Raw genomic sequence first — 25638 nt, 5'->3', positions numbered from 1 at the left:
CGACTCCTACTCCGACCGAGTCCGACTCCTACTCCGACTCCTACTCCGACCGAGTCCGACTCCTACTCCGACCGAGTCCGACTCCTACTCCGACCGAGTCCGACTCCTACTCCGACCGAGTCCGACTCCTACTCCGACCGAGTCCGACTCCTACTCCGACCGAGTCCGACTCCTACTCCGACCGAGTCCGACTCCTACTCCGACCGAGTCCGACTCCGACTCCTACCGAGTCCGACTCCTACTCCGACCGAGTCCGACTCCTACCGAGTCCGACTCCTACTCCTACCGAGTCCGACTCCTACTCCGACCGAGTCCGACTCCTACTCCGACCGAGTCCGACTCCTACTCCGACCGAGTCCGACTCCTACTCCGACCGAGTCCGACTCCTACTCCGACCGAGTCCGACTCCTACTCCGACCGAGTCCGACTCCTACTCCGACCGAGTCCGACTCCTACTCCGACCGAGTCCGACTCCTACTCCGACCGAGTCCGACTCCTACTCCGACCGAGTCCGACTCCTACTCCGACCGAGTCCGACTCCTACTCCGACCGAGTCCGACTCCTACTCCGACCGAGTCCGACTCCTACTCCGACCGAGTCCGACTCCTACTCCGACCGAGTCCGACTCCTACTCCGACCGAGTCCGACTCCTACTCCGACCGAGTCCGACTCCTACTCCGACCGAGTCCGACTCCTACTCCGACCGAGTCCGACTCCTACTCCGACCGAGTCCGACTCCTACTCCGACTCCGACCGAGTCCTACTCCTACTCCGACCGAGTCCACTCCTACTCCGACCGAGTCCTACTCCTACTCCGACCGAGTCCTACTCCTACTCCGACCGAGTCCTACTCCTACTCCGACCGAGTCCTACTCCTACTCCGACCGAGTCCTACTCCTACTCCGACCGAGTCCTACTCCTACTCCGACCGAGTCCTACTCCTACTCCGACCGAGTCCTACTCCTACTCCGACCGAGTCCTACTCCTACTCCGACCGAGTCCTACTCCTACTCCGACCGAGTCCTACTCCTACTCCGACCGAGTCCTACTCCTACTCCGACCGAGTCCTACTCCTACTCCGACCGAGTCCTACTCCTACTCCGACCGAGTCCTACTCCTACTTCGACCGAGTCCTACTCCTACTTCGACCGAGTCCTACTCCTACTTCGACCGAGTCTTACTCCTACTTCGACCGAGTCCTACTCCTACTTCGACCGACTCCTCTCCGACTTCGACCGACACATATGGTTACATCGCTCTTGGATTTTAGGTGGTGGAAAGATTTGGTCGATACACCCTCTTCCTGCTCTGAATCCCGCTTGCTCCCGTCTCAACTGGATGTCAATATCCTTGTTGATTCTGTTGAGGAGCCTATAAAAAAAACCTTACTGGGGATTAAAAGGAGTGTAATCCCTGCCAGTTGTCACGGTTTCCAAGATCACCTTTTTTCGGCAGCTTGACAATGGAGCCTTTTGTCAAGTCAGGAGGGGATTACATCATTGGTCCAAGCTATTGAGAGCAGTCATCAGCAAAGCATTGCCTATGGATGTGACATTAAAGTAGGTCTGCAGTGAGGCACCATGTTAACGTAGGCTGCCCAGTGGGACCGCGTTAAAGAAGGCCAACCAGGGGCACCACGTGAAAGAAGGCCACCCAGGGGCACTGCGTGAAAGAAGGCCACCCAGGGGCACTACGTGAAAGTAGGATACCCAGACGCACCACATGAAGGTCGGCCACCTAGACGCACCACATGAAGGTAGGCCGCCCAGATGCACCACATGAAGGTAGGGTGCCCAGGGGGGCTATCATGCACTTGCAATGCTTTCAATAAGACCCTCGAGGATCCAGACAAGTTAGAACTTGCTAGTGGAGACAAACCATAACCACTGATAATCCAAACAGCAATGAGGCCCAGTGGAAACGAAACCGTTCCCTTCCGAATCACAAACCACATTTTGTCTTAAAAACAGAATATTCTACAGCTCAATTCAGAAGAAATAAAGTATGAATTTTTTTCTTCGTCAATACAGGAGTGGGCAATGAAGGGCGTGTGGCTGTGAGTGGACAAGGTGAAGGGGTTTCACTCACGCTTGCGTTTAACAGCGGTCACCTTCCCAACACCCCTCGGACGTGAGGGGTTGATATTTTGCCCTGTGGAGGTTCTGGGATGCCCAGGCTTTGCCTTTTTACTCCCCTTGCCCTCCTCTTGTCCCTTTCTCGACTCATGTTCTGTGAAAAAGAGAAGAGAGTGTGGAGGAAAGAAAAAGAGGTCAACAATTTTAAGGAAAAAAAAAAAGAACATGAAGATGCAATTATAAATAACATTCCACAAAAAATATCAGCGATTCGATGATCAAGAGGATGAAAAGTGAAATGGTTCCATCACACATGGTGGGCATACTGACTCCTCCTACTCCTTCCGACTAATCCTACTCATCCTACTCCTTCCGACTAATCCTACTCATCCTACTCCTTCCGACTAATCCTACTCATCCTACTCCTTCCGACTAATCCTACTCATCCTACTCCTTCCGACTAATCCTACTCATCCTACTCCTTCCGACTAATCCTACTCATCCTACTCCTTCCGACTAATCCTACTCATCCTACTCCTTCCGACTAATCCTACTCATCCTACTCCTTCCGACTAATCCTACTCATCCTACTCCTTCCGACTAATCCTACTCATCCTACTCCTTCCGACTAATCCTACTCATCCTACTCCTTCCGACCAATCCTACTCCTTCCGACCCATCCTACTCCTTCCGACCCATCCTACTCCTTCCGACCCATCCTACTCCTTCCGACCCATCCTACTCCTTCCGACCCATCCTACTCCTTCCGACCCATCCTACTCCTTCCGACCCATCCTACTCCTTCCGACCCATCCTACTCCTTCCGACCCATCCTACTCCTTCCGACCCATCCTACTCCTTCCGACCCATCCTACTCCTTCCGACTAATCCTACTCATCCTACTCCTTCCGACTAATCCTACTCATCCTACTCCTTCCGACTAATCCTACTCATTCCGACTAATCCTACTCATTCCGACTAATCCTACTCATTCCGACTAATCCTACTCATTCCGACTAATCCTACTCATTCCGACTAATCCTACTCATTCCGACTAATCCTACTCATTCCGACTAATCCTACTCATTCCGACTAATCCTACTCATTCCGACTAATCCGACTCCTTCCGACTCATCCTACTCCTTCCGACTCATCCTACTCCTTCCGACTCATCCTACTCCTTCCGACTCATCCTACTCCTTCCGACTCATCCTACTCCTTCCGACTCATCCTACTCCTTCCGACTCATCCTACTCCTTCCGACGCATCCTACTCCTTCCGACGCATCCTACTCCTTCCGACTCATCCTACTCCTTCCGACTCATCCTACTCCTTCCGACTCATCCTACTCCTTCCGACTCATCCTACTCCTTCCGACTCATCCTACTCCTTCCGACTCATCCTACTCCTTCCGACTCATCCTACGGCAACAGACGGCCCCGGCAACAGACGGCCCCGGCAACCAACCAACGGCCCCGGCAACCGACGGCCCCGGCCACCGACAACCCCGACCACCGATAACAGACGACCACACCTCCGACTCCCGACGACCGACGGCCCCAGCTAAAGGCAACCGACGACTCCGGCAACCGACGACCACACCTCCGACTCCCGACGACCGACGGCCCCGGCTAAAGGCAACCGACGACTCCGGCAACCGACGACCACACCTCCGACTCCCGACGACCGACGGCCCCGGCTAAAGGCAACCGACGACTCCGGCAACCGACGACCACACCTCCGACTCCCGACGACCGACGGCCCCGGCTAAAGGCAACCGACGACTCCGGCAACCGACGACCACACCTCCGACTCCCGACGACCACACCTCCGACTCCCGACGACCACACCTCCGACTCACGACGACCACACCTCCGACTCACGACGACCACACCTCCGACTCACGACCACACCTCCGACTCCCGACGACCACACCTCCGACTCCCGACGACCACACCTCCGACTCCCGACGACCACACCTCCGACTCCCGACGACCACACCTCCGACTCCCGACGACCACACCTCCGACTCCCGACTCCCGACGACCACACCTCCGACTCCCGACTCCCGACGACCACACCTCCGACTCCCGACTCCCGACGACCACACCTCCGACTCCCGACTCCCGACGACCACACCTCCGACTCCCGACTCCCGACGACCACACCTCCGACTCCCGACGACCACACCTCCGACTCCCGACTCCCGACGACCCCGACCGAGTCCGAGTCCTACTCCTACTCCGACCGAGTCCTACTCCTACTCCGACCGAGTCCGAGTCCTACTCCTACTCCGACCGAGTCCGAGTCCTACTCCTACTCCGACCGAGTCCGAGTCCTACTCCTACTCCGACCGAGTCCGAGTCCTACTCCTACTCCGACCGAGTCCGAGTCCTACTCCTACTCCGACCGAGTCCGACTCCTACTCCGACCGAGTCCGACTCCTACTCCGACTCCGACTCCGACTCCTACTCCGACCGAGTCCGACTCCTACTCCGACCGAGTCCGACTCCTACTCCGACCGAGTCCGACTCCTACTCCGACCGAGTCCGACTCCTACTCCGACCGAGTCCGACTCCTACTCCGACCGAGTCCGACTCCTACTCCGACCGAGTCCGACTCCTACTCCGACCGAGTCCGACTCCTACTCCGACCGAGTCCGACTCCTACTCCGACCGAGTCCGACTCCTACTCCGACCGAGTCCGACTCCTACTCCTACTCCGACCGAGTCCGACTCCTACTCCGACCGAGTCCGACTCCTACTCCGACCGAGTCCGACTCCTACTCCGACCGAGTCCGACTCCTACTCCGACCGAGTCCGACTCCTACTCCGACCGAGTCCGACTCCTACTCCGACCGAGTCCGACTCCTACTCCGACCGAGTCCGACTCCTACTCCGACCGAGTCCGACTCCTACTCCGACCGAGTCCGACTCCGACCGAGTCCGACTCCTACTCCGACCGAGTCCGACTCCTACTCCGACCGAGTCCGACTCCGACCGAGACCTACTCCGACTCCTACTCCGACCGAGACCGAGTCCTACTCCGACCGAGTCCGACTCCTACTCCGACCGAGTCCGACTCCTACTCCTACTCCGACCGAGTCCGACTCCTACTCCTACTCCGACCGAGTCCTACTCCTACTCCGACCGAGTCCTACTCCTACTCCGACCGAGTCCGACTCCTACTCCTACTCCTACTCCGACCGAGTCCGACTCCTACTCCTACTCCTACTCCGACCGACTCCTACTCCTACTCCTACTCCTACTCCGACCGACTCCTACTCCTACTCCTACTCCGACCGACTCCTACTCCTACTCCGACCGACTCCTACTCCTACTCCTACTCCGACCGAGTCCGACTCCTACTCCTACTCCGACCGAGTCCGACTCCTACTCCGACCGAGTCCGACTCCTACTCCGACCGAGTCCGACTCCTACTCCTACTCCTACTCCGACCGAGTCCGACTCCTACTCCTACTCCTACTCCGACCGAGTCCGACTCCTACTCCTACTCCTACTCCGACCGAGTCCGACTCCTACTCCTACTCCTACTCCTACTCCGACCGAGTCCGACTCCTACTCCTACTCCTACTCCTACTCCGACCGAGTCCGACTCCTACTCCTACTCCGACCGAGTCCGACTCCTACTCCTACTCCGACCGAGTCCGACTCCTACTCCTACTCCGACCGAGTCCGACTCCTACTCCTACTCCGACCGAGTCCGACTCCTACTCCTACTCCGACCGAGTCCGACTCCTACTCCTACTCCGACCGAGTCCGACTCCTACTCCTACTCCGACCGACTCCTACTCCTACTCCGACCGAGTCCGACTCCTACTCCTACTCCGACCGAGTCCGACTCCTACTCCTACTCCGACCGAGTCCGACTCCTACTCCTACTCCGACCGACTCCTACTCCTACTCCGACCGAGTCCGACTCCTACTCCTACTCCGACCGAGTCCGACTCCGACCGAGTCCGACTCCTACTCCGACCGAGTCCGACTCCTACTCCGACCGAGTCCGACTCCTACTCCGACCGAGTCCGACTCCTACTCCGACCGAGTCCGACTCCTACTCCGACCGAGTCCGACTCCTACTCCGACCGAGTCCGACTCCTACTCCGACCGAGTCCGACTCCTACTCCGACCGAGTCCGACTCCTACTCCGACCGAGTCCGACTCCTACTCCGACCGAGTCCGACTCCTACTCCGACCGAGTCCGACTCCTACTCCGACCGAGTCCGACTCCTACTCCGACCGAGTCCGACTCCTACTCCGACCGAGTCCGACTCCTACTCCGACCGAGTCCGACTCCTACTCCGACCGAGTCCGACTCCTACTCCGACCGAGTCCGACTCCTACTCCGACCGAGTCCGACTCCTACTCCGACCGAGTCCGACTCCTACTCCGACCGAGTCCGACTCCTACTCCGACCGAGTCCGACTCCTACTCCGACCGAGTCCGACTCCTACTCCGACCGAGTCCGACTCCTACTCCGACCGAGTCCGACTCCTACTCCGACCGAGTCCGACTCCTACTCCGACCGAGTCCGACTCCTACTCCGACCGAGTCCGACTCCTACTCCGACCGAGTCCGACTCCTACTCCGACCGAGTCCGACTCCTACTCCGACCGAGTCCGACTCCTACTCCGACCGAGTCCGACTCCTACTCCGACCGAGTCCGACTCCTACTCCGACCGAGTCCGACTCCTACTCCGACCGAGTCCGACTCCTACTCCGACCGAGTCCGACTCCTACTCCGACCGAGTCCGACTCCTACTCCGACCGAGTCCGACTCCTACTCCGACCGAGTCCGACTCCTACTCCGACCGAGTCCGACTCCTACTCCGACCGAGTCCGACTCCTACTCCGACCGAGTCCGACTCCTCCTCCGACCGAGTCCGACTCCTACTCCGACCGAGTCCGACTCCTACTCCGACCGAGTCCGACTCCTACTCCGACCGAGTCCGACTCCTACTCCGACCGAGTCCTACTCCTACTCCGACCGAGTCCTACTCCTACTCCGACCGAGTCCTACTCCTACTCCGACCGAGTCCTACTCCTACTCCGACCGAGTCCTACTCCTACTCCGACCGAGTCCTACTCCTACTCCGACCGAGTCCTACTCCTACTCCGACCGAGTCCTACTCCTACTCCGACCGAGTCCTACTCCTACTCCGACCGAGTCCTACTCCTACTCCGACCGAGTCCTACTCCTACTCCGACCGAGTCCTACTCCTACTCCGACCGAGTCCTACTCCTACTCCGACCGAGTCCTACTCCTACTTCGACCGAGTCTTACTCCTACTTCGACCGAGTCCTACTCCTACTTCGACCGACTCCTCTCCGACTTCGACCGACACATATGGTTACATCGCTCTTGGATTTTAGGTGGTGGAAAGATTTGGTCGATACACCCTCTTCCTGCTCTGAATCCCGCTTGCTCCCGTCTCAATTGGATGTCAATATCCTTGTTGATTCTGTTGAGGAGCCTATAAAAAAAACCTTACTGGGGATTAAAAGGAGTGTAATCCCTGCCAGTTGTCACGGTTTCCAAGATCACCTTTTTTCGGCAGCTTGACAATGGAGCCTTTTGTCAAGTCAGGAGGGGATTACATCATTGGTCCAAGCTATTGAGAGCAGTCATCAGCAAAGCATTGCCTATGGATGTGACATTAAAGTAGGTCTGCAGTGAGGCACCATGTTAACGTAGGCTGCCCAGTGGGACCGCGTTAAAGAAGGCCAACCAGGGGCACCACGTGAAAGAAGGCCACCCAGGGGCACTGCGTGAAAGAAGGCCACCCAGGGGCACTACGTGAAAGTAGGATACCCAGACGCACCACATGAAGGTCGGCCACCTAGACGCACCACATGAAGGTAGGCCGCCCAGATGCACCACATGAAGGTAGGGTGCCCAGGAGGGCTATCATGCACTTGCAATGCTTTCAATAAGACCCTCGAGGATCCAGACAAGTTAGAACTTGCTGGTGGAGACAAACCATAACCACTGATAATCCAAACAGCAATGAGGCCCAGTGGAAACGAAACCGTTCCCTTCCGAATCACAAACCACATTTTGTCTTAAAAACAGAATATTCTACAGCTCAATTCAGAAGAAATAAAGTATGAATTTTTTTCTTCGTCAATACAGGAGTGGGCAATGAAGGGCGTGTGGCTGTGAGTGGACAAGGTGAAGGGGTTTCACTCACGCTTGCGTTTAACAGCGGTCACCTTCCCAACACCCCTCGGACGTGAGGGGTTGATATTTTGCCCTGTGGAGGTTCTGGGATGCCCAGGCTTTGCCTTTTTACTCCCCTTGCCCTCCTCTTGTCCCTTTCTCGACTCATGTTCTGTGAAAAAGAGAAGAGAGTGTGGAGGAAAGAAAAAGAGGTCAACAATTTTAAGGAAAAAAAAAAAGAACATGAAGATGCAATTATAAATAACATTCCACAAAAAATATCAGCGATTCGATGATCAAGAGGATGAAAAGTGAAATGGTTCCATCACACATGGTGGGCATACTGACTCCTCCTACTCCTTCCGACTAATCCTACTCATCCTACTCCTTCCGACTAATCCTACTCATCCTACTCCTTCCGACTAATCCTACTCATCCTACTCCTTCCGACTAATCCTACTCATCCTACTCCTTCCGACTAATCCTACTCATCCTACTCCTTCCGACTAATCCTACTCATCCTACTCCTTCCGACTAATCCTACTCATCCTACTCCTTCCGACCCATCCTACTCCTTCCGACCCATCCTACTCCTTCCGACCCATCCTACTCCTTCCGACCCATCCTACTCCTTCCGACCCATCCTACTCCTTCCGACCCATCCTACTCCTTCCGACCCATCCTACTCCTTCCGACCCATCCTACTCCTTCCGACCCATCCTACTCCTTCCGACCCATCCTACTCCTTCCGACCCATCCTACTCCTTCCGACCCATCCTACTCCTTCCGACCCATCCTACTCCTTCCGACCCATCCTACTCCTTCCGACTAATCCTACTCATCCTACTCCTTCCGACTAATCCTACTCATCCTACTCCATCCGACTAATCCTACTCATTCCGACTAATCCTACTCATTCCGACTAATCCTACTCATTCCGACTAATCCTACTCATTCCGACTAATCCTACTCATTCCGACTAATCCTACTCATTCCGACTAATCCTACTCATTCCGACTAATCCTACTCATTCCGACTAATCCGACTCCTTCCGACTCATCCTACTCCTTCCGACTCATCCTACTCCTTCCGACTCATCCTACTCCTTCCGACTCATCCTACTCCTTCCGACTCATCCTACTCCTTCCGACTCATCCTACTCCTTCCGACTCATCCTACTCCTTCCGACTCATCCTACTCCTTCCGACGCATCCTACTCCTTCCGACGCATCCTACTCCTTCCGACTCATCCTACTCCTTCCGACTCATCCTACTCCTTCCGACTCATCCTACTCCTTCCGACTCATCCTACTCCTTCCGACTCATCCTACTCCTTCCGACTCATCCTACTCCTTCCGACTCATCCTACGGCAACAGACGGCCCCGGCAACAGACGGCCCCGGCAACCAACCAACGGCCCCGGCAACCGACGGCCCCGGCCACCGACAACCCCGACCACCGATAACAGACGACCACACCTCCGACTCCCGACGACCGACGGCCCCGGCTAAAGGCAACCGACGACTCCGGCAACCGACGACCACACCTCCGACTCTCGACGACCGACGGCCCCGGCTAAAGGCAACCGACGACTCCGGCAACCGACGACCACACCTCCGACTCCCGACGACCGACGGCCCCGGCTAAAGGCAACCGACGACTCCGGCAACCGACGACCACACCTCCGACTCCCGACGACCCCGGCTAAAGGCAACCGACGACTCCGGCAACCGACGACCACACCTCCGACTCCCGACGACCACACCTCCGACTCCCGACGACCACACCTCCGACTCCCGACGACCACACCTCCGACTCACGACGACCACACCTCCGACTCACGACGACCACACCTCCGACTCCCGACGACCACACCTCCGACTCCCGACGACCACACCTCCGACTCCCGACGACCACACCTCCGACTCCCGACGACCACACCTCCGACTCCCGACGACCACACCTCCGACTCCCGACTCCCGACGACCACACCTCCGACTCCCGACTCCCGACGACCACACCTCCGACTCCCGACTCCCGACGACCACACCTCCGACTCCCGACTCCCGACGACCACACCTCCGACTCCCGACTCCCGACGACCACACCTCCGACTCCCGGCTCCCGACGACCACACCTCCGACTCCCGACTCCCGACGACCACACCTCCGACTCCCGGCTCCCGACGACCACACCTCCGACTCCCGACTCCCGACGACCACACCTCCGACTCCCGACTCCCGACGACCACACCTCCGACTCCCGACTCCCGACGACCACACCTCCGACTCCCGACTCCCGACGACCACACCTCCGACTCCCGACTCCCGACGACCACACCTCCGACTCCCGACTCCCGACGACCCCGACCGAGTCCGACTCCTACTCCGACCGAGTCCGACTCCGACTCCTACTCCGACCGAGTCCGACTCCTACTCCTACTCCGACCGAGTCCGAGTCCTACTCCTACTCCGACCGAGTCCTACTCCTACTCCGACCGAGTCCGACTCCTACTCCGACCGAGTCCGACTCCTACTCCGACCGAGTCCGACTCCTACTCCGACCGAGTCCGACTCCTACTCCGACCGAGTCCGACTCCTACTCCGACCGAGTCCGACTCCTACTCCGACCGAGTCCGACTCCTACTCCGACCGAGTCCGACTCCTACTCCGACCGAGTCCGACTCCTACTCCGACCGAGTCCGACTCCTACTCCGACCGAGTCCGACTCCTACTCCGACCGAGTCCGACTCCTACTCCGACCGAGTCCGACTCCTACTCCGACCGAGTCCGACTCCTACTCCGACCGAGTCCGACTCCTACTCCGACCGAGTCCGACTCCTACTCCGACCGAGTCCGACTCCTACTCCGACCGAGTCCGACTCCTACTCCGACCGAGTCCGACTCCTACTCCGACCGAGTCCGACTCCTACTCCGACCGAGTCCGACTCCTACTCCGACCGAGTCCGACTCCTACTCCGACCGAGTCCGACTCCTACTCCGCCCGAGTCCGACTCCTACTCCGACCGAGTCCGACTCCTACTCCGACCGAGTCCGACTCCTACTCCGACCGAGTCCGACTCCGACCGAGTCCGACTCCTACTCCGACCGAGTCCGACTCCTACTCCGACCGAGTCCGACTCCTACTCCGACCGAGTCCGACTCCTACTCCGACCGAGTCCGACTCCTACTCCGACCGAGTCCGACTCCTACTCCGACCGAGTCCGACTCCTACTCCGACCGACTCCGACTCCTACTCCGACCGAGTCCGACTCCTACTCCGACCGAGTCCGACTCCTACTCCGACCGAGTCCGACTCCTACTCCGACCGAGTCCGACTCCTACTCCGACCGAGTCCGACTCCTACTCCGACCGAGTCCGACTCCTACTCCGACCGAGTCCGACTCCTACTCCGACCGAGTCCGACTCCTACTCCTACTCCGACCGAGTCCTACTCCGACCGAGTCCGACTCCTACTCCGACCGAGTCCGACTCCTACCGAGTCCTACTCCTACTCCGACCGAGTCCGACTCCTACTCCTACTCCGACCGAGTCCTACTCCTACTCCGACCGAGTCCGACTCCTACTCCTACTCCGACCGAGTCCGACTCCTACTCCTACTCCGACCGAGTCCTACTCCTACTCCGACCGAGTCCTACTCCTACGCCGACCGAGTCCTACTCCTACTCCGACCGAGTCCGACTCCTACTCCTACTCCTACTCCGACCCCGACTCCTACTCCTACTCCGACCGACTCCTACTCCTACTCCTACTCCGACCGACTCCTACTCCTACTCCTACTCCGACCGACTCCTACTCCTACTCCGACCGACTCCTACTCCTACTCCGACCGACTCCTACTCCTACTCCTACTCCGACCGACTCCTACTCCTACTCCGACCGACTCCTACTCCTACTCCTACTCCGACCGACTCCTACTCCTACTCCGAGTCCGACTCCTACTCCGACCGAGTCCGACTCCTACTCCTACTCCGACCGAGTCCGACTCCGACTCCTACTCCGACCGAGTCCGACTCCTACTCCGACCGAGTCCGACTCCTACTCCGACCGAGTCCGACTCCTACTCCGACCGAGTCCGACTCCTACTCCGACCGAGTCCGACTCCTACTCCGACCGAGTCCGACTCCTACTCCGACCGAGTCCGACTCCTACTCCGACCGAGTCCGACTCCTACTCCGACCGAGTCCGACTCCTACTCCGACCGAGTCCGACTCCTACTCCGACCGAGTCCGACTCCTACTCCGACCGAGTCCGACTCCTACTCCGACCGAGTCCGACTCCTACTCCGACCGAGTCCGACTCCTACTCCGACCGAGTCCGACTCCTACTCCGACCGAGTCCGACTCCTACTCCGACCGAGTCCGACTCCTACTCCGACCGAGTCCGACTCCTACTCCGACCGAGTCCGACTCCTACTCCGACCGAGTCCGACTCCTACTCCGACCGAGTCCGACTCCTACTCCGACCGAGTCCGACTCCTACTCCGACCGAGTCCGACTCCTACCGAGTCCGACTCCTACTCCGACCGAGTCCGACTCCTACTCCGACCGAGTCCGACTCCTACTCCGACCGAGTCCGACTCCTACTCCGACCGAGTCCGACTCCTACTCCGACCGAGTCCGACTCCTACTCCGACCGAGTCCGACTCCTACTCCGACCGAGTCCGACTCCTACTCCGACCGAGTCCGACTCCTACTCCGACCGAGTCCGACTCCTACTCCGACCGAGTCCGACTCCTACTCCGACCGAGTCCGACTCCTACTCCGACCGAGTCCGACTCCTACTCCGACCGAGTCCGACTCCTACCGAGTCCGACTCCTACTCCGACCGAGTCCGACTCCTACTCCGACCGAGTCCGACTCCTACTCCGACCGAGTCCGACTCCTACTCCGACCGAGTCCGACTCCTACTCCGACCGAGTCCTACTCCTACTTCGACCGAGTCCTACTCCTACTTCGACCGAGTCTTACTCCTACTTCGACCGAGTCCTACTCCTACTTCGACCGACTCCTCTCCGACTTCGACCGACACATATGGTTACATCGCTCTTGGATTTTAGGTGGTGGAAAGATTTGGTCGATACACCCTCTTCCTGCTCTGAATCCCGCTTGCTCCCGTCTCAACTGGATGTCAATATCCTTGTTGATTCTGTTGAGGAGCCTATAAAAAAAACCTTACTGGGGATTAAAAGGAGTGTAATCCCTGCCAGTTGTCACGGTTTCCAAGATCACCTTTTTTCGGCAGCTTGACAATGGAGCCTTTTGTCAAGTCAGGAGGGGATTACATCATTGGTCCAAGCTATTGAGAGCAGTCATCAGCAAAGCATTGCCTATGGATGTGACATTAAAGTAGGTCTGCAGTGAGGCACCATGTTAACGTAGGCTGCCCAGTGGGACCGCGTTAAAGAAGGCCAACCAGGGGCACCACGTGAAAGAAGGCCACCCAGGGGCACTGCGTGAAAGAAGGCCACCCAGGGGCACTACGTGAAAGTAGGATACCCAGACGCACCACATGAAGGTCGGCCACCTAGACGCACCACATGAAGGTAGGCCGCCCAGATGCACCACATGAAGGTAGGGTGCCCAGGGGGGCTATCATGCACTTGCAATGCTTTCAATAAGACCCTCGAGGATCCAGACAAGTTAGAACTTGCTGGTGGAGACAAACCATAACTGCTGTTAATGCAAACAGCAATGAAGCCCAGTGGACACCAAAACGTACCCTTACAATAACGAAACGCAATGCCTTATGAATCACATACCACATTTTGTCTCAAAAACAGAATATCCTACAGCTCAATTCAGAGGTAATTACAAAGTATTCATATTTTTTCTTCGTCAAGACAGGAGTGGGCAATGAAGGGCGTGTGGCTGTGAGTGGACAAGGTGAAGTTGTTTCACTCACGCTTGCGTTTAACAGCGGTCACTTTCCCAACACCCCTCGGACGTGAGGGGTTGATATTTTGCCCTGTGGAGGTTCTGGGGTGCCCAGGCTTTGCCTTTTTACTCCCCTTGCCCTCCTCTTGCCCCTTCCTTGACACAGGTTCTGTGAAAAAGGGAAGAGAGTGTGGAGAAGGAAAAAATAAAAGAAAAGGTAAGGCAACAATTTAAAGGAAAAAAAAGAACATGAAGGTGCAATTATAAATAACAATCCACAAAAATATCAGCAATTCGATGATCATGAGGATACAACAACATGCATTTTAAAGGCCATTTTCCCTGCTAGAGCGGAGGTTAGCCTTGCGGTCCCCATGACAATCTTCTCCATTTTGCCCTATTTTCTGCATCTCTCCTTGTTAACCCCCTTGCCCGCATTTCTTCCTCCACCATCTTTAGCCAAGTCTTCATCGTCTTCTACTTCCTTCTACATTCATTTCCATCACTCTTCTCAACCAGTCACTTTCATCCTTCCTCAACACATGACCAAACCATCTCAACCTGTTCCTCTTCACAGCATCAATCACAGGCTCTATTCCCATCATCTTTCGCAATTCATCATTTGTCTTCCTCTCTCTCAACGATACTCCGCACATCCGATACTCCGCACATCCGTCGAACCATTCGCATTTCCACCCTTTCCAACCTTCATTGCTGCTCTACGTTCATTACCCATGTCTCGCTCCCATAAATCATAACACTTCTCACACATGCAGCATACACCTTTCCCAACGACACAACAACGATATTCACCTTCAGACCTTTTGTCTCCAAACATTCCTTCCACGTGTTCATTCAACGACACTCAACGACACCTCAACGACACTCCTCTCATCATCAGCACGCCACTCAATTCCCGAAACTTCTTCCATGCACATCTCACTCGAGCAACCGTTGCCGAGTCTGATCCACCTTCTCCATTCAGCATGTCTCCGAGGTAGCAAAATGTTTTCACACCTTCCAGCTTCACGCCGTCTCCAAGATCCAACTCAACATTTCCTCCATCTGCAGCTCCCTCTGTGCACACCTTACATTTGAATGTAGCTGCCACACTGGTTAATGACCCTACCCTCTCAGACCACTACATTTTTGATGAACCCACTCAGTGCACATTGTACACTGAATGGAGTTCACTCCGACACCCTTCCTACACACAGCACAGGGCCACTTCCCAGTTCTTTCCACCTCACCACATGCTTTACCACTTGCCATCACCTTCGTCTTTCCGATATTCGCCTTCAGACCTTTTGTCTCCAAACATTCCTTCCACGTGTTCATCTTTTCCTTCAGTCCATCCATACTTTCCGCAATCAACACCAGATCATCTGCATACAACAACTCCCACGGTAAACCCTCCTTTACGTTCTGAGCCAGCACCTCCATCACAGCTACAAATAGTAGTGGACTTAGTACCGACCCCTGATGCACTCCCACCTTCACCTCAAACTCACCACTGTTCCCGTCCTTCGTCCTTACAGCTGTGCGCGCTCTTTTGTACATTGCCATCACTACTCTGATCAACCATTCCTCCACTCCTAACTTCCTCAATGCCCATGTCAATACTTTGCGTGGAACCCGATCGAATGCTTTCTCCAGATCAACAAACCCAAGAAACAACTTCTTCCTCTTCTCCATGTACTTCTCCTGCAACTGCCTCACAATGAAAAGCGCGTCTGTCGTTCCTCTTCCTGGCATGAATCCAAACTGCATTTCGTCGATCTTCACTTTCTTCCTTATCCTCCTCTCCAACACCCTTTCCAATACCTTCATTCCATGCTCCAATAACTTTATCGCTCGGTACGAGCCACACTCCAGAGGGTCACCTTTCCCCTTGTATAGAGGGACGAGGGTACTCAGTTCCCAATCCACTGGAATGCGGCCTTCTTTCACCACCAGATTACAGATCTCTGTCATTCTCTTCACACCCCAACTTCCTGCTGCCTTCAACATATCTCCCACAACTCCCGTCGGCCCTCCCGCTTTTCTACCCTTTTCTACCCTTTTCTACCTTTTCTACATGAGGATGAAAAGTGAAATTGTTTCATCACACTTGGAGGGCATACCGACTCCTCCTACTCCTTCTTCCGACTTCTACCGACTCCGACTTGGACTGCTACCGACTCCGACTTCTACAGACTCGTCTCCGAGTTCTACCGACACATATGGTTACAACGCTCTTGGATGTTACGTTGTGGAAAGATTTCGTCAATGCCTCCCTCTTCCTGCTCTGAACCCTACTTGCTCCCATCTCAACTTGATGTCGATTCTTTTGAGGTGTAGCCTATAAAAGACCTTGCTGGAGATTAAAGGTAGTGTTATGCCCCGCTAGTTGTCACAGTTACCAAGATATTCTTTCTTGGGCAGCTATACAATGGAGCCTTTTCTCCAGTCAGGGGGGATAACATCATTAGTTCACGACATTGAGCAAACATCAGCAAAGCATCGCCCATGGGTGTGACGCCAACGTTGGCCTGCAGACAGGCGAGACGTTTAAGTAGGCCTGCAGAGGGGCGCCGCGTTAATGCAGGCCACCCAGGAGGGCTATCATGAGCTTGTCATAACGTACCCTTACAATTACGAAACGCAATCCCTTATGAATCACATACCACATTTTGTCTCAAAAACAGAATATCCTACAGCTCAATTCAGAAGTAATTACAAAGTATTCATATTTTTTCTTCGTCAAGACAGGAGTGGGCAATGAAGGGCGTGTGGCTGTGAGTGGACAAGGTGAAGTTGTTTCACTCACGCTTGCGTTTAACAGCGGTCACCTTCCCAACACCCCTCGGACGTGAGGGGTTGATATTTTGCCCTGTGGAGGTTCTGGGGTGCCCAGGCTTTGCCTTTTTACTCCTCTTGCCCTCCTCTTGCCCCTTCCTTGGCACACGTTCTGTGAAAAAGGGAAGAGAGTGTGGAGAAGGAAAAAATAAAAGAAAAGGTAAGTCAACAATTTTAAGGAAAAAAAAGAACATGAAGGTGCAATTATAAATAACAATCCACAAAAAATATCAGCAATTCGATGATCATGAGGATACAACAACATGCATTTTAAAGGCCATTTTCCCTGCTAGAGCGGGGGTTAGCCTTGCGGTCCCCATGACAATCTTCTCCATTTTGCCCTATTTTCTGCATCTCTCCTTGTTAACCCCCTTTGCCCGCATTTCTTCCTCCACCATCTTTAGCCAAGTCTTTCTCGGTCTTCCTCGTCTTCTACTTCCTTCTACATTCATTTCCATCACTCTTCTCAACCAGTCACTTTCATCCTTCCTCAACACATGACCAAACCATCTCAACCTGTTCCTCTTCACAGCATCAATCACAGGCTCTATTCCCATCATCTTTCGCAATTCATCATTTGTCTTCCTCTCTCTCAACGATACTCCGCACATCCGTCGAACCATTCGCATTTCCACCCTTTCCAACCTTCGTTGCTGCTCTACGTTCATTACCCATGTCTCGCTCCCATAAATCATAACACTTCTCACACATGCAGCATACACCTTTCCCAACGACACAACAACGATATTCACCTTCAGACCTTTTGTCTCCAAACATTCCTTCCACGTGTTCATTCAACGACACTCAACGACACCTCAACGACACTCCTCTCATCATCAGCACGCCACTCAATTCCCGAAACTTCTTCCATGCACATCTCACTCGAGCAACCGTTGCCGAGTCTGATCCACCTTCTCCATTCAGCATGTCTCCGAGGTAGCAAAATGTTTTCACACCTTCCAGCTTCACGCCGTCTCCAAGATCCAACTCAACATTTCCTCCATCTGCAGCTCCCTCTGTGCACACCTTACATTTGAATGTAGCTGCCCCACTGGTTAATGACCCTCTCAGACCACTACATTTTTGATGAACCCACTCAGCGCACATTGTACACTGAATGGAGTTCACTCCGACACCCTTCCTACACACAGCACAGGGCCACTTCCCAGTTCTTTCCACCTCACCACATGCTTTACCACTTGCCATCACCTTCGTCTTTCCGATATTCACCTTCAGACCTTTTGTCTCCAAACATTCCTTCCACGTGTTCATCTTTTCCTTCAGTCCATCCATACTTTCCGCAATCAACACCAGATCATCTGCATACAACAACTCCCATGGGAAACCCTCCTTTACGTTCTGAGCCAGCACCTCCATCACAGCTACAAATAGTAGTGGACTTAGTACCGACCCCTGATGCATTCCCACCTTCACCTCAAATTCACCACTGTTCCCGTCCTTCGTCCTTACAGCTGTGCGCGCTCTTTTGTACATTGCCATCACTACTCTGATCAACCATTCCTCCACTCCTAACTTCCTCAATGCCCATGTCAATACTTTGCGTGGAACCCGATCGAATGCTTTCTCCAGATCAACAAACCCAAGAAACAACTTCTTCCTCTTCTCCATGTACTTCTCCTGCAACTGCCTCACAATGAAAAGCGCGTCTGTCGTTCCTCTTCCTGGCATGAATCCAAACTGCATTTCGTCGATCTTCACTTTCTTCCTTATCCTCCTCTCCAACACCCGTTCCAATACCTTCATTCCATGCTCCAATAACTTTATCGCTCGGTACGAGCCACACTCCAGAGGGTCACCTTTCCCCTTGTATAGAGGGACGAGGGTACTCAGTTCCCAATCCACTGGAATGCGGCCTTTTTTCACCACCAGATTACAGATCTCTGTCATTCTCTTCACACCCCAACTTCCTGCTGCCTTCAACATATCTCCCACAACTCCCGTCGGCCCTCCCGCTTTTCTACCCTTTTCTACCTTTTCTACATGAGGATGAAAAGTGAAATTGTTTCATCACACTTGGAGGGCATACCGACTCCTCCTACTCCTTCTTCCGACTCCGACTTCTACCGACTCTGACTTGGACTGCTACCGACTCCGACTTCTACAGACTCATCTCCGAGTTCTACCGACACATATGGTTACAACGCTCTTGGATGTTACGTTGTGGAAAGATTTTGTCAATGCCTCCCTCTTCCTGCTCTGAACCCTACTTGCTCCCATCTCAACTTGATGTCGATTCTTTTGAGGTGTAGCCTATAAAAGACCTTGCTGGGGATTAAAGGTAGTGTTATGCCCCGCTAGTTGTCACAGTTACCAAGATATTCTTTCTTGGGCAGCTATACAATGGAGCCTTTTCTCCAGTCAGGGGGGATAACATCATTAGTTCACGACATTGAGCAAACATCAGCAAAGCATCGCCCATGGGTGTGACGCCAACGTTGGCCTGCAGACAGGCGAGACGTTAAAGTAGGCCTGCAGAGGGGCGCCGCGTTAATGCAGGCCACCCAGGAGGGCTATCATGAGCTTGTCATAACGTACCCTTACAATTACGAAACGCAATCCCTTATGAATCACATACCACATTTTGTCTCAAAAACAGAATATCCTACAGCTCAATTCAGATGTAATTACAAAGTATTAATGTTTCTCTTCATCAAGGCACTTGTGGGCTAAGAAGAACGTGTGGCTGTGAGTGGACAAGGTGAAGTTGTTTCACTCACGCTTGCGTTTAACAGCGGTCACCTTCCCAACGCCCCTCGGACGTGAGGGGTGGCTATTTTGCCCTGTGGAGGTTCTGAGGTGACCAGGCTTCGCCTTTTCACTACCCTTGCCCCCCTCTTGCCCGTTCTTCAACACAGGGTCTGTGAAAAAGAGAATAGAGTGTGTAGAAGGAAAGAAAAAGAGAAGTCAACAATTTTATGAAAAATTTAACATTATGGTGCAATTGAAAATAAAAATCCACAAAATATCAGCGATTGGATGAAGAAGAGGATGGAAAGTGAAATGAGTAAAACAAAGAGAGAAAGTAAAAACAAAACAAGCGTTATGCCTAGGTCACCCGTCGGTGATGTAATGTGAGTTGACAAAGTGGAAGACGCAAGGCGGCCATCTTGGATTTTTGACGTGGCGACCCAATTTTCAATAGCGTTCTTCCTAATGCCTAGATACACCCACACACCAAATTAGAAGTTGGTAGTTCGCTTATTTTTCAAGATATTCCGCTCACAAGGTTCAGACATACATGGCGAAGGCCATCTTGGATTTTGACGTGGCGACCCAATTTTCAATAGGGTTCTTCCTTATGCCTTGATACACCCACACACCAGAATATAAGTTGGTACTTCGCTTATTTTTCAAGATATTTCGCTCACAAGGTTCAGACATACATGGCGGCGGCCATCTTGTATTTTGACGTGGCGACCCAATTTTAAACAGCGTTCTTCCTTATGCCGAGATACACCCACACACCAGATTAGAAGTTGGTACTTCGCTTATTTTTCAAGATATTTTGCTCACAAGGTTCAGACATATATATGGTGGCGGCCATCTTGGATTTTGACGTGGGTTGCACCCACACACCAAATTCGAATGCGGTCCTTCGCTTACGCACACACGCATGGACGGACGGGAAAACCATAGTCCCCCTTTCGCTCCGCGGTGCGACGGGGGACAACAAAAGCAGAACAGCCAGCCCCTTGGATTGAAACAAGACAAATGCAGAAAGTTGTCTTCACAGAACAAAAAAAGCTGGGAGGGGTGAGCAAGAGACAACAGTGCCTCTACCCCCACTCTACCTTGACCCCAAAATCTAATCAGTTCATTTCAACATTATTATACATACCTGCACCAAGTTTGACTTGCATCCCTTCAGCCGTTCTTAAGTTATCACGGTAAAACAATAATTGTAACTTAGCATGACCTCTGATCTTTGACCTCTTCACCCCAAAATCGAATCCGTTTATCTTTGCATCATAATATATAATCATACCAAGTTTGGTGAAAATACCATTATTGGTTCACAAGATAGCTCAGTCACAGAATTTTTACCTGACAGGATGTCTGACATTTGACCTTTGACCTCTTACCCCCAAAATCTAATCAGTTCATCTTTGCATCATAATACATACTTGTACCAAATTTGGTCAAAATCCCATCACTGGTTCACAAGTTATCGCAGCCACAGAATTTTTACCTCACATGACCTCTGACCTTTTGAGTCCAAAATCTAAGCAGTTCATCTTTGCATCATTATACATACTTAAACCACGTTTGACTTGAATCCCTTCACCATTGGAAATTATCCCTGAAAAAGCCACATCGGATCATGTGTTTACCGAATTGCCTGGCTGTTACATACTTAAACCAACAGATAGCAAAATGGAGAATGTGTGGCGTGGATGAAGGGGATAGTTATGCGGGATGGGAAAGAGGTGGTCGTAATAGCTAGCACTTGCTATCAAAACGAAAAAAAAAATGCAAAGGCACAAAAGATAAACATAGGGGCAATACCCCAGGCCCTCACCTGGTAGAATAAACAGTATACTGCACTGACTAAAGGTATTTTAAACCAATTTCAATGCTTGTTAGACACAGGGAAGCATGTAGAATCGTGCCAACATAATCATAAGACTTTAAACAAACAAAAAAATAACTATTTTGGGGGGCAACCACCCTACTCCGCCCCCCCCCCCTCCCATAGACCACCTTAGACCCCAATTTTTTTAATGCCAGGATCAAAGTTTGGTACAACATGGATGATGTAGGTTGTGGTGAAGTTTTATCAAAATTGTGTGTGTAGTTTCTGAGAAGAAAGCAAACATCGATTTTTTTTTGGGGGGGGGGGGGGGGGGGTCAAACCTGGACTCACTTTGACCCCCTTAGACTTCAATCTTCTTAGTACTGTGAACAAACTCTGCAAATTCCTATTTTTTGGGGGGGGGGGGGGGGTCAAACCTGGATCCACTTTGACCCCTGGCAGACTCCTTAGACCCCGATTTTTTTTTAATGCCGTAAACAAACTTTAGTCACAGCAGTATCATTTGTGCCAAATTTGGTCGCAATCCCATCAGCGGTTTCGGAGAAGAAGTTTCAAGTGTTTTTGGACAGACTGACGGATGGATGGATGGATGGATGACGCGCCATCGCATAAGCTCCTCTAAACTTAGTTCCAGGTGAGCTAAAAAACAAGAAGACGTCATGAAGAGCACAATACTTGCAAAATCCACCCTCCCCCCCCCCCCCCCCCCCCAAAACGTTGTTATTGATACATCAAATTGTCCATTTCACTAAGATTTAAATTGATGATCTAAATCAAAGCTAGGATCAACTGGATTAAAAATGGATGATTTTTCAGATGAAAATTGATATAAATTTGACCTCAAGAAGACTTTTGACCTTGAGTTGACCTTTGACCTTGAGCTGGCCTTTGACCTTGAGCTTACCTTTGACGTTTTGCCCTTAATAGTAGGTTTCCCAAACCAGCGGTACACTACGTAATTGCTGTTAATTTTTCAAGTTAATAAAAGCCTGGTGTTGGCCTAGCGGTTAGGGTGCCGGCTGGGGATCCTAGGACCCTGGGTTCGAATCCCGGTCGATCACTGAATTAACGCCAGGGGGGTTGACTCAGCCTGTCATCCTTCCGAGGTCGGCAAATTGAGTACCAGCTTGCTGGGATGAATGATCACGGTGTGTACCCCGATTTAGAATAGGTACACCGTATCCCTGCGCATCGAAAAAGCGTGACCAAGGGTTGGTGTCGGGAAGGGCATCCGGCCATAAAAACATTGCCTCAAACAGGGAACCATGATTGTCATGGGGCCCGCAAGGCTAACCCCCGCTATAGCGGGGAAAAATGGCCTTAAAACGATCATTCCTTCATTCATTTTCAAGTTAATAGGATGAAAATGATCATTTTTGAAGTTTGACCTCGAGTCGACCTTTGAAATTTTGACCTTAAAATAGTTGGTTTCTCAATTCAGTGAGGCACTGTGCAATTCCTATTTAATTTCCAAGTTAATCTGATGAAAATCGATGGTTTGCGAGATGAAAATTGATGATTTTGGAAGTTTGACCATGTGTCCTTTGACCATTGACCTCAAAATCAATAGGCTTCTCAATTGTGACGACCTCTTCAGCTTGAAGTTTCATGACGATCGGTTTAGAATTGTGACCTGTGGGCCTGGGCCGGTGACAAACAAACAGACAGAATAACAAACGCAACCAACAAATATACTTGAAAAATCTTCGATTTTGCAAGTAATAAGAAGGTTCCATTGATAGCGACAGACATATTCACCCTTCAAGGAGACGCTCGCCACCATCTTGCTCTTCTCAGCAGACGTGCATGGTTGACTGGGCTTGTCCATGTCATTGAAACCTTCCCCTCCTTTCACTGCAATTGCAAACGACAAGATATTGCTGTGATTTTAACGATTCAATTTGAAGTTAAGTCAAGGCTAGATTACCTCCCTCCCCACCATCAGGTTCCTTGACAAATCTAAAAACTCCCAAAACCAGGAAAACCGTTTGCTTCATAGTTGGGGAGCTCCCCTGGTAATCAGCAAATAATAACAGGCCTTCCTTTGCATACCCAACAAGAACCCTGTGACTCTCACCATTCTTGCTCGCTCTCACAGCCATGATTTCCTCCGGCAAGGAGAAAGGCTGCTCATTGTTGGGAAAGGGCAGAACCTCGGATTTATTCTGGATCAAAGAAGAGAAAGAACAATTATGCAAGTTTATGAGAACCGACATGTGGGGTAGAGGGCTGGGTGGAAGAACTTGATCTTGAACTTGGTGGAAGAAGAAGGATGGTTTTGTGCACGGAAAATATTTTGGTTATTTTCTATTTTCGTCAAGATCATGGAAGGGGCATTTGAGGTGGAACAGGGAATGAGTGGGTTGAAATCAAAATCACATCATTGAACATGAAATTGTACTATATTTTGTTACGGTGGACCAAGTGGACGGGTACAAATCTCCCACCCGGACCGTCACCGATCTAGTGACAGATTCCCTGGAATGGGGCTGTACGTCTTCCAGGAAAGCCTATATAGATATTTGCTTCTGTTAACACACAAACCTCAACAAGTCAGCCACCTGCGATGCTTCCGTCGGTTTGAAAATGAGGGGCAGGCAAATGGGGCACCCATTAGCAAAACCCACTGTAACTTAGTCATCCTAACGAAGTTGGCACCAATTTCTAAGTCGCAGGTTTTATCATAACCGTGCTTTTATAATCCAACCGCACGTTCTTCATGTCGTTCCAGCGACTTGTCAATTATTTAAACCACTCACACCACTGGCAGCAAGACAGAAAAACCTTTCTTTGCACGGGGTGTCGCTTAGTGGTGGCAGCGTGAATGGCAGTCGTGGGGATTGCGTGACCGCATTGCTGCCATCCTCCTCCGAACGTGCCGTGAGGTCCATCAGCCTCCACAGGCCTAGCCAGTCGCCGTTCACGTCTTTTTTGTCCTTTTACGCACCTTCATCCAGCCTCACACAAATGGACCCTCAACCGACTCTCTGTTTAATCGTACCGAGCCAGCAATTCCAACCAAGCACACCAGCTCCATAACACAGCTCTGCCGTACAGCCTTTTAATTATCTCGGCTGGAGCAGCCTCACTTTCCTGAATCTTCCGGCCTTGCAAGATGTTTAGTGTCCTGGTACAGCCGCCGACGTGCTGTTCTACGACATGGTGTGTTCCCTCCCTCCCTCCCTTCATATTAGTCCCATTCGTGCACAGCAGCCACTCATAAATACTTCAAAGAGAACATTCAGACAGATTTCCGATGGGGCGATTTAGAGGATTGGAGTTGGGGTAGCGGGAGATAGACATTGCAGAATGGCAGAGAAAGACGTTTAGGTTTCTCCTGAACATGCTTCGACATGTACCCTATCAATTTACATCGAAACCACCACTTATGTCGACATTTATTAAGGAAATAACTGAGGGGTGGGGGTTGGATGCTCCTAAAAAGGTTCCATCCTGACCAGATGCCATTTTCTGTGCTTCGAGAGACTGTCTTCAAAAGCTGAGGATATCTTTTCAGGAATAGTCTGGTTTAACAGTTGTTGGTTGGAGTTAGTTTGCGAATGTAATGCGTTTGCGTGTTGTGCACCTTCACGTCTGTTTTTCGTGCATCCTCGTAGGGGTCATGTGAGTGTCCAATCACCACTTTTCCTGTTCATTACTCCGCTGTCAGTGCGTGGTCATCTGTCGCCACGCTCTTTCATGATCCTCTGTTTTGTAGAATAAAATGAGTCTCATCTTTAATTGCCACAACCAAAATTAAATGGTATATTATTTCTACCAGATTCGGTGGTGTAATGGTTACAGCATCCGCTCAGTTACACTCAGTGGTGTAATGGTTAGAGCAAGTGAAAAGAAGATCACACAGTAATAGTGGAGTCGATCAATTCAAGTGCAGGGCCTTGAGATTGAGACCCAACCAATTCCACCAGTTGATTAAAAGATTACAGTGGAAAGGTGGAAGTCCTCAAATTCAAGCCTAAGGCCTTTAGAGTTTAGATCCAGACAAAACAAATCAAACTAGAGCAATGCGACTGTCACCAATATGCCTCCGCATAGTCCCACAATGGGTAGATGCCCTCGTTCACTGTCCTAAA

At 52.3% G+C, this 25638-nt stretch overlaps 1 protein-coding gene across 4 annotated transcripts in view; it reads right to left on the bottom strand.

Moving 5' to 3' along the window:
* LOC137428520 (uncharacterized) overlaps nt 1–23704 on the bottom strand; it is a 51739-nt gene extending 28035 nt beyond the window's left edge. For 2 of the 4 annotated variants that reach the window (XM_078777184.1, XM_078777187.1), the window contains exons 1-9: nt 23622–23704; nt 23303–23398; nt 19728–19868; nt 16961–17101; nt 14180–14320; nt 13784–13927; nt 8287–8427; nt 2089–2229; nt 1720–1863 (exon numbers count right to left, since the gene is read on the bottom strand). In XM_078777184.1, the coding sequence (XP_078633310.1) occupies nt 1720–1863; nt 2089–2229; nt 8287–8427; nt 13784–13927; nt 14180–14320; nt 16961–17101; nt 19728–19868; nt 23303–23398; nt 23622–23646 (1114 nt within the window). In that variant the 5' untranslated portion in view covers nt 23647–23704. The remainder of the gene's footprint in view (nt 1–1719; nt 1864–2088; nt 2230–8286; nt 8428–13783; nt 13928–14179; nt 14321–16960; nt 17102–19727; nt 19869–23302; nt 23399–23621) is intronic. The other 2 variants (XM_078777185.1, XM_078777186.1) reach the window with 2 other exon arrangements.
* Between the last annotated feature and the right edge of the window lie 1934 nt (nt 23705–25638).

This window comes from Myxine glutinosa, chromosome 5, assembly GCF_964187855.1.
Source record: "Myxine glutinosa chromosome 5, kmMyxGlut1.1, whole genome shotgun sequence".
NCBI classification, from domain to species: Eukaryota; Metazoa; Chordata; class Myxini; order Myxiniformes; family Myxinidae; genus Myxine; species Myxine glutinosa.
This window is presented reverse-complemented; position numbering and strand designations above follow the sequence as displayed.